General features: G+C 44.5%; 1 protein-coding gene across 2 annotated transcripts in view; it reads left to right on the top strand.

Moving 5' to 3' along the window:
* LOC102020188 (cytochrome P450 2B4-like) overlaps positions 1–12220 on the top strand; it is a 23728-nt gene that overhangs the window by 3187 nt on the left and 8321 nt on the right. The window contains exons 2-9 of one of the 2 annotated variants that reach the window (XM_013510179.1): positions 2459–2621; positions 2765–2914; positions 4416–4576; positions 5073–5249; positions 5823–5964; positions 7136–7323; positions 7511–7652; positions 11450–11577. In XM_013510179.1, the coding sequence (XP_013365633.1) occupies positions 2459–2621; positions 2765–2914; positions 4416–4576; positions 5073–5249; positions 5823–5964; positions 7136–7323; positions 7511–7652; positions 11450–11577 (1251 nt within the window). Of the gene's footprint in view, positions 1–2458; positions 2622–2764; positions 2915–4415; positions 4577–5072; positions 5250–5822; positions 5965–7135; positions 7324–7510; positions 7653–11449; positions 11656–12220 lie in introns of those variants that run through there. The other variant, XM_005415070.2, reaches the window with a different exon arrangement.

The raw sequence follows: 12220 nt of genomic DNA, 5'->3' as shown, positions 1-12220 counted from the left end.
CTCTTTAGGGGATTATGTCAGTATCATTAAAAAAAACAACTTTGGGCATAAAGCACTTATTTGTAAAGTGTTGCCTTATGTAGTCTGTTTTTGATGAGACCCTGGATATATCTTAGCTTTGAAACTTTATTTTTGAGCTGGGCATGGTGATGCACACCTATAATCCCAGCTCATGGGAGGCTGAGTCAGGAGGATTGCTCAAATTCAAGGTGAACCTGGGTGGTATAGTGAGTTCAAGGCCAATGTAAACTACACAGAGAGATCCTGACTCAAAAAGACAAACAAAGAAACAAACAACCCACTTTATTTTTTGGTGTTTCCTCCCTTACTTTTGCTTTTCCTTTGGACTTGCCTGTTACATCTCTTTCTTCACATCTGTTTAGAGAATTTGGGTTTGTAGTTCAGGCTGGCCTTGAATTCACTACGTAGTCCAGACTGGCCTCCAATTTACAGCTATTCTCCTGCCCCAGCCTCCCAAGTACCGGAATACTTGTGTGTACCACCACACCCAGCATTGCCCATTCTTCCTTGCAGCAAATGTTTCAGTTTTCTTGCAGGAAAAGCTTGGGGCCAATGAGATCCTTTATGGACTGTCCCTTGCCTAGTGTCCAGCCACCGTGACTCATTGTTGGGGTTTCTTAGATGTCCAGGCAAGTGTGATTTCCCCAGAGAAGTCTTTCTTGATCCTCAGACATGGTCAGGCTCCTATGATAACCTCTATTTTTTTTTTTTTTGAACCAGGGTCTTTCTCTATAGGCCAGGTTGTTCTCCAACTCATGGCTACTATCCTGCCTCAGCCTCCTGAGTGCAGGGGCTAGAGGTGTGTGAAATCATGGCCTGGGTGCCACCCTAATCTCTTGTACACCAGATGCTTCTCCTTGTTAGTGCTGTCTATGGCAGTGCAACATTTCTCTGAGCACAGTGCCGAACACAGTGCCTGGCTCACAACAAGGGCTCAGTAAATATGTGTACCTGAGTGAGCAAAAGAGCAAGCAAATGGTGGCCCTAAGTGTAACTCAAAAGAACTTAGTCAAGACCTGGGAAAGGCTGCCTGGCTCTGGGGGCCATAGATCCAGTGCCCTTCCCCTTAATAGGGTTTGATTGGATACACAGAGACCCCAAGTGAATAAGTTTTCATTTTTTAAATTTTTTATGTTTTTGAGGTAGGCTTGCTAAGCAGTTCAGGCTAGCCTTGAGCTCACTTTGTAGCCCAGGTTGGCTGTTAACACACAAGGATCCTCCTGCATTAGCCTCCTGAGTACTGGAATTACAGGCATGCACCACCACGCCCAGCTTTTTTTAGTAGCAGGAAGGGAACCCAGGACCTTCTGCTTGCCACATAGGTACTATGTCACTGAGCTACATCCCCAGCCCAAGTTTTCATTTTAGTTGCCTATTATATATCATGAAGATAAAATATTGTTTACTTTGCTGGATTTTGGCCCAGTTACCCCTTCTTTCGTATTTCTCCCTTTTGGAATATATGTGTCTCTAGTATGCCTGTCTCACCATTGTATTAAGTTCACAACGGGAGGAGAATTTGCCTCAGGAGAAATCATGCCTTGGTTCCATTTATGAGACCCCTGACTTTTGAGTTATTCCTGGGATGGGAAAAGACTTTTTTTAATGAGCAAGTACACATTTGTGTTGAGCAAATATTTTGTAGTGAACTTGCTAACTGTGCCTATGTTTAGCTTTGAGAAATGCAGCTGATGTTACATGTCTGTGGATTCTATATCTCAACACAGACTCAGCTTTGGGTTGGAAAAAGTTGCACTTGTATTGAACATGTACAGACTATTTTCTTGCCATTAATCCCTAAACAATACAGTGCAACAACTTTTTATATAGCATTCCAGTTGTATTAAATAAAAACAATCTGGAGATGATTTAACATATATGGGAGGATGAACATAGCTCATGTGCAAATACTATCAAGGATATTGGTGTTCAAAGGACCTCTAGATCCACTTCCCATAAATACTGAGGAGTGACTGTCCCTTCCAGTTTTCCAAGGGGCTGTACTGATAGGGTTTTTCAAATTTCATGATCAGAGCTACCAGGCCATTATTCTCCCTTCCCCTGAACCACGGGGGTGAGTCACAGTTGTTCTCTGGAGAACACTGGGGCTCAGAATGCAGGTTAAAGTTAGGGCACAAGGATTCTTTGGGTTGACATACCAGGGAGATCAGCCCTGCCTCTAGGGTATGGGTAAAGGTGAAATAAGGAATATTGAAACATCTGTACCGCTTAGGGCCCCAAACACTGGGAGCAGACCTGGGGTGGGTCATGGTTTAACCCTTTAGTTTCCGGGTCCTAAGAAGGGAGCAAGGCAAGTGAGAAGGACTGATGATCCTGTGAATGGCACCTAATTACCAATGTGCATTTAACCACTTTAATGGTTTAACTACTGGTGCATATACTGACTAATAGCAACCTCTGTGGGTATGCTTGGCAGTTCCGAGAGAAATATGGAGATGTGTTCACCGTGTACCTGGGGCCAAGGCCTGTAGTCATGCTGTGTGGGCCAGAGGCCATACGGGAGGCCCTGGTGGACCAAGCTGAGGCTTTCTCTGGCCGGGGAACAACTGCTACCATGGAGCCTGTCTTCCAGGGATATGGTGAGGACCTCAAAGGCACTGGGATGGGGTGGGAAGGAGGCTGGGGTTTGGGGAACTTGAGTGTGAGAAGTGAGGAAAAGAGTGGGGAGGGTTCTCACCTCCTTGATCTTCCCCTCTAACCCATGCCTCTCCTACACCACTAGGGGTGGTGTTTGCTAATGGGGAACGCTGGAAGGCCCTTCGGAGATTCTCGTTGACCACCATGAGGGACTTTGGGATGGGAAAGCGGAGCGTGGAGGAGCGGATTCAGGAGGAGGCTCAGTGCATGTTGGAGGAGCTGCGAAAATCCCAGGGTGAGTCTTGAGGGTTGGGTTGGGTAGGAAAGGAAGACAAGGATACAGAGAGGGGCAGGGTGCACAGCAATAGAAGTACAGGGAGCTGCACAGGGGCAGAGATGCATAGAAATAGAGACAGACAGAGGCATTGGGACAGAAAGAGATGGGATAGAAATGAACAGAGATAAGCAGCAGAGCAGCACAGCCAGGAAAGCAGCAGTGAGGTTTAGAGTGTCCAAGAATAACTTGGAGAAATAGGCTGAGTGACTCCAGGCTAGTAATTTGTGTCCAGAGAAAATAATTCATGGGTTAGCTGTATGTGTCAAAACCTCTTACAAAGGCTTGCTTGTGTAAAAGAAAGAAAAGGGCAAAAGAGGAACAGCAGATGTGAAAATAGTGAACTGTATTTTCCTTCCCTTGAAGAAGTGCTGTTGAGCAGGCAGTGAGTAAAGAGGCAGGTGGGTGCTCTGCTCCTGCGAAGCATGTTCAGGTCTTTTTGGATCCTCACTAACAGGGAGGTGGAGGTGACAGGACTCTGTGTTAGCACCTCTGCAGTTACCATTCTTTCATTCCTGCCAGGTCTTGTGTGGAGATTCTGAAGCTGGGGAGAAGCAACAGGGACAGAGAGACAGAGAGGGAAAACAGATGGAGGCAGAGACAGGAAAGAGGCTGAGACAGGCATGGAGGGAGCAAAAGGAAGAGAAAGAGACAAGGGTGGCAGAGACTCAGAGAGGAAGCAAAAACAAAGGCAGAAAGTGAGACATAAATTAGAAATGCATGGCCAAGTGTCAGGGAATAGACTATAAATGAGTGAGAGTAGATATGTGAGGCACACAGAGAGAGAGACAGAGAGAGACAGAGAGAGACAGGGAGAGACAGAGAGAGAGAGAGAGAGTGTGTGAGAGAGACAGAGACAGAGAGAGACGGAGGACCATACCTACCTGAGGTCCTTGGGCTCAGAGCCTCCCTCCTTCTCACCCAAGCCCTGGAGGAGGGAAGAGATGCAAGGGGAGTGACTGGGCTTTGAACTTGGACAAAGAAGTTAGGAAGTCATCGGGGTTTTCAAACTTGCACAAGCAATGGATTGCACATGCTGCGCTTCTTCCCCAGGCCTTAACTTTATCAGCTTACACAGATGGAGCAGAGGCCTGGGGTGAGATGCAGGGAAGGGGCCAATTGCACTGGCTCTGTCTCTGTGCTGCCTGGTCTGAATCTGGACCCAGGAATGGGTAGCTGTGTTACCTTAGTCAAATCATTTAACCATGAATCATTCATCCATCTATAAAATGGGTAGAATAAAAGAATCATACCTCCTTACACTGCTGTGGAGGAATTAAGTTAAAATAACACAAGTGCTTAGTGTGCAGCCTGGCACATAGCACATGCTGAGGAGTATCAGAGTTCACTGCTATTCTTATCTTTGATTGTGGAGTGACAGCAGGCACAGAGACAGGACAGCAGCCAAATGCTCACCAGGCTCTTGAATCTGTGTCTGATGAAGTGCTGCCGTTTTCCCCAGGAGGCCTTGTGGACCCCATATTCCTCTTTCATTCGGTGACGGCCAACATCATCTGCTCCATTGTCTTTGGAAAACGCTTTGACTACAAAGATCACCAGTTCCTGAGGCTGCTGGACCTGTTCTATAAGACCTTTTCACTGGGCAGTTCCTTTTCCAGCCAGGTGGGGAATGATGGAGGATGGGGGTGAGGGGAGCAGCTAGGGTAGGGGGAACGATGCCCGGCTTTGGGGGGCCCAAAAACACACTTAGGGCTGCGAGAAGGGTGCAGAGAGAACAGAGGTTGGGGACTGTGAGACCTGAAGGCAGAGATAGACAGTGAGCAGGGACCAAGACGCTGAGACAAACAAACCGGAGTGAAGGGGGTGGAGAAATAAAGTGGAAGAGACAAAGAAAATGAAGGCTTGGGAGAGAGAGAAGGGAGGAAAAGAAGACAGAGAAAAGAAAATGAAGGATAAAGGTAGATTCTGAGACACAAAAGTTGTGTGGGGGGGGGGTGTGGGGGGGTGTTCCTGAAGAGAAGGAGAGAGGTAGACTCAGAGGAGAGAGAGATGGAGGGATGGGGCTTCCCCATTGAGGTTTGGGGCTCAGAACAGCTTCTTCCCTCTGCAATCTGCTAACTGAGCCTAAGTGGACCTCGCTGCCCTTTCTTCCTTGCAGGTGCTTGAGCTCTTCCCCAGCATCCTGAAACACTTTCCTGGCCCACACAGGGAAATCTACAAAAACATGCAGGAAATCAACACTTTCATTGGCCACAGTGTGGAGGAACACCGTGACACCCTGGACCCCAGCAGCCCCAGAGACTTCATCGATACCTTCCTGCTCCGCATGGACAAAGTGAGATCGGGGAGAGGGGAACGGATAGGAGGGGAGGATGGGGATGTGAAGTGAAGGGAAGGAAAGGAAAGAGGTAGAGGAGGACAGAGGGGAGGGGAAATCAGATGATGGGGTGGACAGAATGCGAGAAGGAAATTCAGGAGAAGAAGAAGCGAAAAGCAGATGAGGTGAAAGGCAGCAAAAGATAGGAAGGAGAAACTGAAATGGGAGGGAAAGAGAAAAGAGCAAGTATTAGCTGAGGAAAAAGTCAGGGCAAAGGGCAAAGAAAAAAGCAATAAAACACCCTAGAGGAGGAAAAAGAATGGGAACCCCAAAAGTGAGAAACAAGCCAAAGAGATGGAGAGGGATTGAAACAGAGCCAGGTAGAATAAAGAAAATCAGAGGGAGAGAAACAGACAGACACAGACCGACAGACAGACTTCTAGCTGGATGTCAAAGATAGAGAATGCAAAGCAGGCCAGACTGCCTGAGTCCCAGAAACAGAGGGAGCGTGTCCAGAGGGACAGATGACCCTTCCTGCAGCAAGGCTTCGGTCCTCCCTGAACCTCTCCTGTCCCCTTGCTCTGGACATAGGACAAGGCTGACCAGCACACTGAGTTCCACCACAAGAACCTCATCCTGACCTCGCTTTCGCTCTTCTTTGCTGGCACGGAGACCACCAGCACAACTCTCCGCTATGGCTTCCTGTTTTTACTCAAATACCCGCATATCACAGGTGGGCAATGGACAGCCAATTGGGAAAGCGTTGTGATGCCCTTTGGGCTGCAGAGTTGTGGTTAGGGGACCTCTTGGTGTCAGAAAACTTTGGGCACTTGTGCCAGGAGCTCTACAGGCTTTGAACAGTCTCCCAACTAAGCCTGTCCTGAGGATATAGATGTAAATGAAAAATCTATTGACCTCTTTTTCTGCTGTTTTTGCCTATCACACTGAGAAATTGAACAATCCATGCATTCTTGCATCTGTTTATTAATTCGCCTTTATTTTTACTGATTCTTTTATCTATACTCATCGAACAACATATACCTTTATCCATTTATTTGGATTAATTGACTCGAGCTGATCCTTTGAACACTGATACTTCTCAATTATTCATTGGCTCTTTAAATTACTCATGCATCTACCCATTCATCTATGTTTGAACAAGGTTTCATTCCTTATCAGCAGTCTTTCAATGCTTCATTCATGCTTCATTCATCCATCATTCTTTCATTTATTCAGTTCATAACTCATTTTTTCACTCCGGGTTACTCTTCATTCAAGTCTTTCCTCCACTTATTTCTTCATTTACTCATACCTTCACTACTTTATTCATTATACAGTCCTCTATATATCTAGCATTCATATGATTATCTATGAGTTTACTGTCTTATTTTTTGATGAACCATTTATCAATAGATTAATTCAACCATATACTAGTGATAAATCAAATACATATACCTATTCACTGATTTTTTCATCTCATTCATTCATCAGCCATTTTATTTATTGATTTAGCCATTCATTCATTCATTCATTTATCATTCAGTTATTCATGAATTAATTTCTTCTGCTATTATATGTTTTAGGAACTACTGACAAACTTGGTTTATTTCTTATTGATTGTAGAGGAGCAGTTTTCAGTTCTTTGTATAAAATTCATGCAACGCTGTGGTGTGTGTGTATAGTTGTGGATGTGGGGAGATAATTTATAGCATTCACAGATTTTTAAAGGGTGCGAATTCTTGTTATTTTCTCCCTCTTGCTCTCTCCCACAGCTGATTGCTTTGAAGGTGTGAATGGGATAAACGTTTTCTGTACAGTATTTCCAGCTCACCGGTCCAAACAAAAAAATGTCATTGCTGAAATGTCTTTGTGATGTGGGGTTCATTGTCCCCTTTTCTGTGCAGAGAGAGTCCAAAAGGAAATTGAACAGGTGATTGGCTCACACCGCCCGCCAGCCTTGGATGACCGAACCAAAATGCCATACACTGAGGCTGTCATCTGTGAGATGCAGAGATTTGCGGACCTCCTCCCCATTGGTGTGCCCCACGTGGTCACCAAAGACACGTCCTTCCGAGGGTTCGTCCTCCCCAAGGTGAGACAAGCTGGTGTCCCACATCTTTGTTGCACCTCTTTGGATTCTTAACCCACATCTCAACTGCTTGTTGACTTCTCAACAGGGAAACCTTCCTTCAGTTTTGTTTTGTTGTATCTATTTACTTATGTCTTTGCATGTGGAGGCCAGGGAATAGCAATATCTTCCAATTTTGCAATTTTCCTAGGGCACGGAAGTATACCCAATCCTGTCCACTGCTCTCCATGACCCACGTCATTTTGAAAAACCAGACACCTTCAACCCTGATCACTTTCTGGATGCTAAGGGGGCACTGAGGAAGAGTGAAGCTTTTATTCCCTTCTCCATGGGTAAGTTGGTCCAGTACCCGTCTCCCAGATACAGGAGGGTGGTTCCCATTCTCTCCTTCAGACAAAGGGTGGTCTGCACTTGTTTACTGAGCATTTTAGTTATGTTCCACTTGCTTTAACCCAAATATCCTAGTTCACCTTCACTACAGCCATTGAGGAAACTTGAGCAGAGATATTATCTCCTAAAGGCACATCTTGGCACTCCATAAGATGATGGCACACTGCATATACTGCAAACATGTAGTAACAACAGCAAGATCAACAACAACAATGAAAATAGTAGCAAGCAAACCTCATGTATTAGCCCTAGTCTGAAGCCAGTACTCCATTGGATGCTAATGATAATGCAATTAAGCAAATCACATAGTGTCTGACCCAGGTAATGTAAAGTATGGCAAGGGAGATGGACAGTCATCAAACAGTTGCCAAAAGATGATGCAATTAACAAGTTAATGCTGATCTTATACTTAGGATTGCGTGGGACAAAGTATATTCTTGTTGGGGGCAATTACTATTCTTGGTCATGATAGGTGCTCTAAAGGTGGCTTTGGGGCAACAAAATAGGAAATATTGACTAATTTTTTGGTTTGATGAAAAAGCACTTATCTCAGAAACAGGCTTCTAGGTTGAAGCCTCATGTGTGAGAAGTGATCAGCCACTGGGAAGAGCATCTCAGGGAGAGGGAACCGCAAAGACAAAGAGACTGAATGTGGAATCATCATGATGCATTTGATAAACAAAAAAGCTCTGGTGTGTAGCTTAGGAAAGGGGACCGGGTGAACAGCTTGGTTTGGGAGGGTCTAGAGGGCTAAGAGAGGAACTTGGGTTATCCCTAGAGCATTGAGGAGTTCGGGAAGGTCTTCACACATTCATCTGTCCATGTTCCCGAGCTGTACTCTGGCTTGTTTTGTTTCTTTTTCTGAACTGAGGAAACACACTTCATATTTATTTGCTACCACCATCTGGGCCACCACCTTTCCAAAATTATTTAAATGGAAATCTATCCAGGTAAATTAAAATTCAGGACTAGGCTCTAAAGCAACACTCAAAGCACAACAGAGTTGAAAACTAGTTTATTTCTCAGTCTCTATCTTACTCTCTTTTTTTGTTTTTTTTTTGAGACAGTGCCTCACTATGTAGTTCAGGGTGACCTTGAATTCACTATGTAGTCAAGCTGATCTCAAATCTGTGACAATCCTCCTGCCTCAGCCTCCCAAGTGTTGGGATTGCACCACCACGACCGGTCTCTCAGGCTGTTCTTGCATGAACCTCACTTTCCTCCAGCTATGTCGGCCAATATTGTCAGATGAAGAAATTTTTATTTTAGCATCTGTCCATATCTCACTGATAAAGCATGAGGATATCTGTACTGCTATAAATATATATTTTAGGATATATGCAGTGAAAAAAAAGCTCTTAATTTTCCATTTCTTGTAACTTAGGTTCTTGTATATTTTAAAAATATTTATTCAGTGGGCATGGTGGCACGTGCCTGTAATCCCAGCACTCAGGAAGTACGAGCATCACTGTGTGTTCCAGGACAACCTGAGATATAAAGTGAGTTCAACCTAGCCTAAACTACAACATGAGACCCTGTCTCAAAAACAAATATTTAATTCAGTTTCAAAAGTTCTGTTATTGGAAGAGTATAAATTAAATATATTATCTGATTAAAATATAACAAAAAGTGATATGACTTTGCTGCAGAGGAGTTATACTGTGATATCCCTCATGCTCGCCAAACTTACCAGTTTGACAGTGGTCAGCTGTAGACTTAATATCTGAACCATGTAAAATCAAACAAGCTGGACAATCGCTTTAGTTCCCTTTCCTCCAACATTGAATACAATATTTTTTAGATCTGGAACTTCATAATAAGGTTACATGTGTTCTTAAAATCTTATCTGGTTTTGCATTGTGTGGACTTGTCTCAGCAGTTTGCAGCCTATGTTTGCCAGCAACATGACTGCTAAGATTGGCTGACGCTTGGTTACCTTTTCCAAGTGTACATTCTCAAGACAGCTGTAGTTTATTTATATATTGAGTTAGGTTCCAATTTTCTATATAGATTGGCAGCTTCACATTGACTTTTACAGGCCTCCCCCAGGGAAAACCCCAATGTCCAGTTTTCTTATCATTTGAGAGGAAGGAATTCCTCAGTAACAAGTCTTTAGTCTTGAGTTCTATCAGTGACTTCAGTGACACGGTGCAATGGCAAACTCCCTCACTTTGTTTTCAGTGAGAGTTGGGATCAGTGGGTGGTTACAAGAGATTCAGATCCTGCACTAATGAGTTCTACCCTCAGTATATAGAAAACAGAGATGTAAAGAAGTAAGGACAGTGGCAGACAGATAAGCAATAGCAAAATATGAGAATGATACAGGGAGAGAGGGTGGCAAAGAGACAGAAAAGAAGAGAAAACATGGTGGGGGAGTTGGTCCAGGGCCAGAGAGAGAGAAAGAGAGATTCAGATTGAATGAGAATGAATCAGATCCAAATATAGCCAAGGAGTTAAGATGTCAGAATATAGGAATGAGAAGAGGGAAATAAAAGATAGACATAGAAACAGGGCCTGACATATGTACACAAAAACAAACGCAGGCTACCCTGGGAAGAAAGAAAGATAAACTGGGCCGAAGGAGCATAATGAAAAAGCTATCAAAAATTGTTCAAATGGATAGCCCCAGATGGCAGGGTGTGTAGAGAAGGCATCAGGCTATTTTGGTGGAATCTGGGTCACAGTACCAGTTCCAGGGGGAAGAACCACTTTAGGGCCTCCCTGAGTACTTCTAAGCCCATGTCTCCTACTTTCTGGATGTATCCGAGGGAAGTGGGTACTGCCCCAGATGCTTCTATGCAAGTATAAGGCCCCAATGATTTGAAAGGCACTGGGGATGCCCTGAAACCCATCCTTGACAGGCCTTTCTCAAGGTCATCAGTTTGGAGATGAAGAAGCACTGAAGTATGGGGGCAGTCTCTCTGAGCATCTGCCTGAATTTGAGACTCCCTTTGCCCTCATTCCTCCTCAAGCCCAAGATTCCTAAGTTGTAGTGTGATTCCTCACATGTCTGAGAAACCATTGAGGCCATAAATCACACCTCATGTGTATTGGTCTCATTTGTAATTTTATGTACAGTATGAGTGTATTGTATGTACATGCTTGAAGCTCTTGGAAGAGACCAGAAAACAACCAAGGTGGGGAGAAAGGGGAGGGAAGGAAACAAGAAAAGAGAGGAGATAGACACAGAGAGAGACAGAGACAGAGATAAAAAGACAGACAGACAGACAGACAAACAAAGGCACACAATCCCAGAAACACCTTCCCACTCAGAAAAAAACCACAAAACAGTTACTATAGTATAGAATTTTAATGTGAACTTAGTATTACTTTGAGTTCCTATCAATACTAACTTAAACCTCACAAGAGCCCTATGAGATGGGTAATAGTCTCCTCCTATGAGAAATGAAGGACACCAAAAATGTTACCTCATACATGTGCACATACTTTTACACTTACAAATGCCCACAAATGGGTCCTTATCTCATATAGGGCCACTGAACCCTTTAGAAATCAAATAAAACTACAAACTTCTGTATCTCCTAACTCCTATTGAACACTGAACATCCACACAAAGATCTGTGCCCAGTATCAGAAGCACTGGGAACCTCCTTTAAGTCCACTCCTAATTACTGGTTAGAGGTTATCCCTGTGCCATGGTCACAGGTGTCTAAGATTAGAGCTATGACAGGGCAAAGAATATCACCTTGGCCTACCCTGTGATCCTCTGTGCCCACAGGGAAGCGTATCTGTCTTGGAGAAGGAATTGCCCGTGCTGAGTTGTTCCTCTTCTTCACCACCATCCTCCAGAACTTCTCCATAGCCAGCCCAGTGCCTCCTGAGGACATTGACTTCACACCCCAGGAGGTTGCTTTTGGCAGAATACCCCCAGTATACCAGATGTCCTTCCTGCCCCGCAAGATGGACTGAGGGGAGAATAAACGATTGCAGGGTCATTGAATGCCTAACTGTAGAGAATGACAGCTCACTTCCTGCATCCAAGAAATCTGTTGTGAACCAGCATCTTTCCCACACCTGGCTGCTACCCCATGCAAAAGTTATTTTTGTAGGCTTCCTTCCATACTGCTGCACTTCTTCTAAAGCTCTGTGTTGATTTCTTTCTTGTGTGAATTGAGGTGCAGAAGTTAGGAAGTGGATCAACAATAATCAAGCACCTTCTTTGGCGAATATAAACCCGTTAGGGGTGAAAAGTGATAAATTGCCTCAAGGACCTTCTGGAGTTCTGCTTCCTAGGATACAGCTCACTCGGAGTGACTTTTTCCTTGCTCAGAACGATCACACACTGTGTTTGTCACCTCCTTGTGTTCCATGTTCTGTGCTAAAGGGTTCTATGTAAAAATATCCTCTCCATTGCCCCAGGTGATGGGTGCCAAGGTCATGCCCATTTTACAGATGAATAAGAGAGGTCAGACAGTGGCAACAGCTGCTTGAGGTCACAATGCCAGTGAGTGGAGGAGCAGATTGATCCTCCAGTGTAAAGCTCAAACTC

The sequence above is a fragment of the Chinchilla lanigera genome, unplaced genomic scaffold (genome assembly GCF_000276665.1).
Source record: "Chinchilla lanigera isolate Chin_1 unplaced genomic scaffold, ChiLan1.0 scaffold00286, whole genome shotgun sequence".
In the NCBI taxonomy this organism is placed as follows: domain Eukaryota; kingdom Metazoa; phylum Chordata; class Mammalia; order Rodentia; family Chinchillidae; genus Chinchilla; species Chinchilla lanigera.
The sequence above is the reverse complement of the archived record's forward strand: the minus strand, read 5'-3'. Positions and strand labels throughout refer to the sequence as shown.